This window comes from Stigmatopora argus, chromosome 20 (assembly GCF_051989625.1).
Source record: "Stigmatopora argus isolate UIUO_Sarg chromosome 20, RoL_Sarg_1.0, whole genome shotgun sequence".
Lineage (NCBI taxonomy): Eukaryota > Metazoa > Chordata > Actinopteri > Syngnathiformes > Syngnathidae > Stigmatopora > Stigmatopora argus.
The window spans coordinates 4,648,530-4,652,289 of NC_135406.1; the positions used below are offsets into that span (position 1 = coordinate 4,648,530).

The 3,760-nt window shown below is 48.0% G+C and overlaps 1 protein-coding gene across 2 annotated transcripts; it reads left to right on the forward strand.

Annotated features, from left to right (window-relative positions):
- The first annotated feature begins 262 nt into the window (after positions 1-262).
- Positions 263-3,694, forward strand: cckar (cholecystokinin A receptor). Of its 2 annotated transcripts, XM_077588119.1 has the most exons (6): positions 393-538; positions 623-678; positions 768-874; positions 1,691-1,952; positions 2,020-2,147; positions 2,843-3,694. In XM_077588119.1, exons 2-6 carry the CDS (start codon positions 623-625, stop codon positions 3,646-3,648), a joined length of 1,359 nt encoding a protein of 452 aa, XP_077444245.1. In that variant the 5' UTR covers positions 393-538; the 3' UTR covers positions 3,649-3,694. The 2 variants fall into 2 exon arrangements, with proteins under 2 accessions (XP_077444244.1, XP_077444245.1); XM_077588118.1 differs by having other exon boundaries at positions 263-538; positions 623-874.
- Positions 3,695-3,760: the final 66 nt, after the last annotated feature.

Here is a 3,760-nt window from a genome sequence, read left to right on the forward strand (position 1 = left end):
CTACTCTTTTTTATAGTCGTTAACAGCGACAGACGTCTAATTAATTTCAACTGGGAATCCTGGCCCAGTGCCATTGACGACTCTAGACGTTGCATAATACTTCAAATGCAATTAAAAAGAACATTTTGAAAACTTTTTAAAATTCCAGCAAGCATATCAATGGCAATATTTTCGCCATCTTGGCGCATGACGTCACCATTACGCGTGAGGGGGGCTGTGTTGCGCCCGGTGTGTCACTGAGTGATGACGTCACGAAACGGTATCTCGCTTAGATCCCTCAGGCGCGCACTCCCAGGCAAGAGTGTCCAGTGCACGCCGGAGTGCAAACGCGCTCATTTCGGCTTACTATTCTTGCCTTTTTTCTTTATATATATTTTTTTAAATATTTTTATAATAATTCTCCTCACCATGGAAACCTTCAACGTCAGCGAAATGCTGAATTCCACGGAAATGAGTCGCTTTCTGTGCCAATTGGGCATCGGGCACGCTTCGAGTTGCGAGCCCCGGAAAGTCGCTCGGCCGGACGTGAGTTGGAAAGGTAGTGATTGGAGTTTTTTTTTCTTCCAAATCGTCATTCTGCCATTTTTTTTGAGCCAAGGGTCTTTTCCCCCCCTGTGTGTAGATGTGGAGTACTTTGTGCGCGTGTTCCTCTACTGCGTCATCTTTCTACTCAGCGTGGTTGGTAACAGCTTCATCATCGCGGTTCTGGGTTGGAATCGGCGCATGCGCACTGTTACCAACCTGTTCTTGCTGTCCCTGGCCGTCAGCGACCTGATGGTCTCCCTGGTGTGCATCCCCTTCACCCTCATCCCTAACATCATGAAGACCTTCCATTTCGGCAACAGCACCTGCAAGATTGTCATGTATTTTATGGGTAGGATGTGGTTTTTTGGGGGGTGAAAAAGAAAATATTTCTTTTTGAAAGGGGTTAAAAAATGCACTGGGATTTGAGGCTGCAAACCGGCTATTTAGCGCCATACAGTGTTTCAAATATGGTGTGGAAATTTTAAATTTGCTCATTTACAACAATATTTAGCTACTTTAACATTTACATGTTAAATCTAAACACTAAATATCCGTCGTCAGTTTAAATGATAAGTCGAAACCGTAAATGTATATAAAAAAGTGGATATAAAAAGGCTCAGTATTGAGCTCCCCCCGGCTTTTATTTTGTTACTTCCGGTTATCGGTCGTTTGAATGAGCGTATTAGCTAAATATTTTTGGAATTCAATGCTTTTATAATTCGATTAAAAGTGTCACCACAGTGCACAAATAACAATAACAAAACATAACTAAATAACCAATAAATAATAAAGTAACTAATCAACAACGTAAATAAGTAGGGAGGTGCACAAATAAAAATAAATAATAAATAAGTAGTCAACGTAGATAAGTTAGCATATAGATTATATTTATGATTCGGGATTTATATTTATGATTTAGCACTTATTTAGGAATAAATATTGAAGTTTAAAAAAAAGTGACTAAAATGTCCACATCATATTTCATACACGTGGCGCTAAATATGAGAAAATGTTTTTTTTTTTTTTTACAAATGGCGCTCGTAGCTTATTCTTTGCTATTTTGGTCGCTGACTCCATTTTGTCTTCAATACGCAGGGTCGGTTTTCGCCACGGGCGACGCGGGCGACCGCCAAGGGTTCCAAATTCGGGGTTTGTTTTGTCTCAGGGGTGTCGGTGAGCGTTTCCACTTACAACCTGATGGCCATCGCGTTGGAACGTTACAGCGCCATCTGCCGCCCGCTGAGCTCCAGGACGTGGCAGACCAAATCCCACGCCGCCAAGGTCATCACGGCAACATGGCTGACGTCCATGACCCTCATGATGCCGTACATCTTCTCCAGCTCCCTCAAGCCCTTCCGTCGCCGCGACAACACCGAGGGCTACATGTGCCGCATGATGTGGCGAGAGCGAAACCTCCTGGCGTACTGGTAAGGCCGGGAAAAAAGGGGCGGGGCCTGGATGGGAAGTGGATTTGAGGTCTGGTGGTTTTCGCAGGTACACGTCCTTGTTGCTTCTGTTGTTCTTCTTGCCGGGGATCGTCATCTTGACCGCCTACAGTCTCATTTCCGTGGAGCTCTACAAAGGAATTCGCTTCGAGCTGTCCAATAGGACGTCCGCCCGAGGTACTGAGGTGTCCAAGCGGAGGGACGGGGGCCCAGAGCGGGCCCGGAGCGTCACTTTGCGCGGCCCGTAAATGCTAAAATTCAGATGAAGAAATATAGATATTCATTAGTTTTGCTAATTTGCTAGTTTGTTTTTAAAAAATTTAAAAAAAGATAAAAACATTTTATATTTACATTATTCACTGAATTTTTTAATTCAAAAAATATTTCTAAAAATTTGAAAAATTTCCTGGTCAGTTAGTTTTTAAAGTAAAAAAAAAGGAAAAATAATCAGTATTTTCTTGTTCTCCACTTTTAATGTGGAAATGAGAAATTTCTTTAAAATGAAAAATTGGATTAAAACAGTCATAATTAGTGTGTTCAAGTTTAATTAAATTGAAATCAAATAACACAAACAATGTATTTGAAAATTCTAAAAAAAACAATCTATATATAAAATTGCACGACACGGTGGTAAAGTGGTGCGCGGGTCGGCCTCACAGTTCGGAGCTCGTGGGTTCAATTCCAGCAGAGTGTATTGTTTCCATGTCTCCTTGTTGAATGGCCATTCATCTCAGTAGGCTGGGATCAGCTCCGGCCCCGCCCACGAGAAGAAAAAAAAGTATTAAAAAACATTCTTCCATCTCCGACATCAATTGGACCGATCGGCACGAGTCGGAAACGAGTTCGATTCCCGCCATTTGTTCTTGTTCCAGACAGGCCGGCGAGCTTCAGCAGCCTGCGCACCATCGACGGCGACGGATGCTACCTCCACCTGAAGAAGCGAAACGCCCAGGCGGCGGCGGGCGCCCGGGTGGGCCTCCGAGGCAACACGGCCAACCTCCTGGCCAAGAAGCGGGTGGTCCGCATGCTCCTGGTCATCGTCTGCCTCTTCTTCCTTTGCTGGACGCCCATCTTCGTGGTGAACGCGTGGCAGGCCTACGACCCGCAGGTGGTCCAACGCCTGAGCGGCGTGCCCATCTCCTTCATCCACCTCCTGTCCTACACGTCCACCTGCGTCAACCCGGTGGTCTACTGCTTCATGAACCGGCGCTTCCGCCAGGGCATGAAGTTCGCCATGGCGTCCCTGCAGCTCAGGGCGCGCGCCACCGACGTCTGGAACCAGATCATCGACGCCAGATGGTACGAGGGTCCCGAGGAGAGCGCCCTCCACAAGCGCCAGGCCCGCCGTCGGGAGAAGGAAGAGCAAAAACGCCAGACCAAGCGACAGAGCCGCTACCAGCGGAAGTCGGCTCGGCACTCGGGCTCGCCGGCCGTCGCCGACGACCTCGCCGCCGCCGACCCCGCCGCGCCGGAGACCACCCAAGCGGTGGAGCCGGAGCCGGTGGCGGGCTCGGACGACGAGGACGACGTCGGCGAGCAGATCGGCGAGACCTACGTGGAGATCTACGTGGACCCCTACCCCGAGCAGAACCCGGGACCGGACGTCGAACGGAGCGGGATCGCCTCGTACATCAGCCTCACCAGCGTCCGCTCGCTGCTACCGCCCGAAGTAATCTGAAGTACCATTACTCGAGTACTCGGATTGGTCGCCACGGGGGGAAAAAGGCTTTCTTCGTGATACCAAATGTACTACCACTGAAGGCAAACATAGGGGCGGCGGGCCAGAAGCG

What these genes read in the sequence shown, in the direction of transcription:
- cckar (XM_077588118.1), top strand. Translation starts at nt 409, where the DNA reads ATGGAAACCTTCAACGTCAGCGAAATGCTGAATTCCACGGAAATGAGT. An exon ending in GCCGGACGTGAGTTGGAAAG is followed by an intron (nt 539 to 622) that starts GTAGTGATTGGA and finishes CCCTGTGTGTAG; the next exon opens with ATGTGGAGTACTTTGTGCGC. An exon ending in GATTGTCATGTATTTTATGG is followed by an intron (nt 875 to 1,690) that starts GTAGGATGTGGT and finishes GTTTTGTCTCAG; the next exon opens with GGGTGTCGGTGAGCGTTTCC.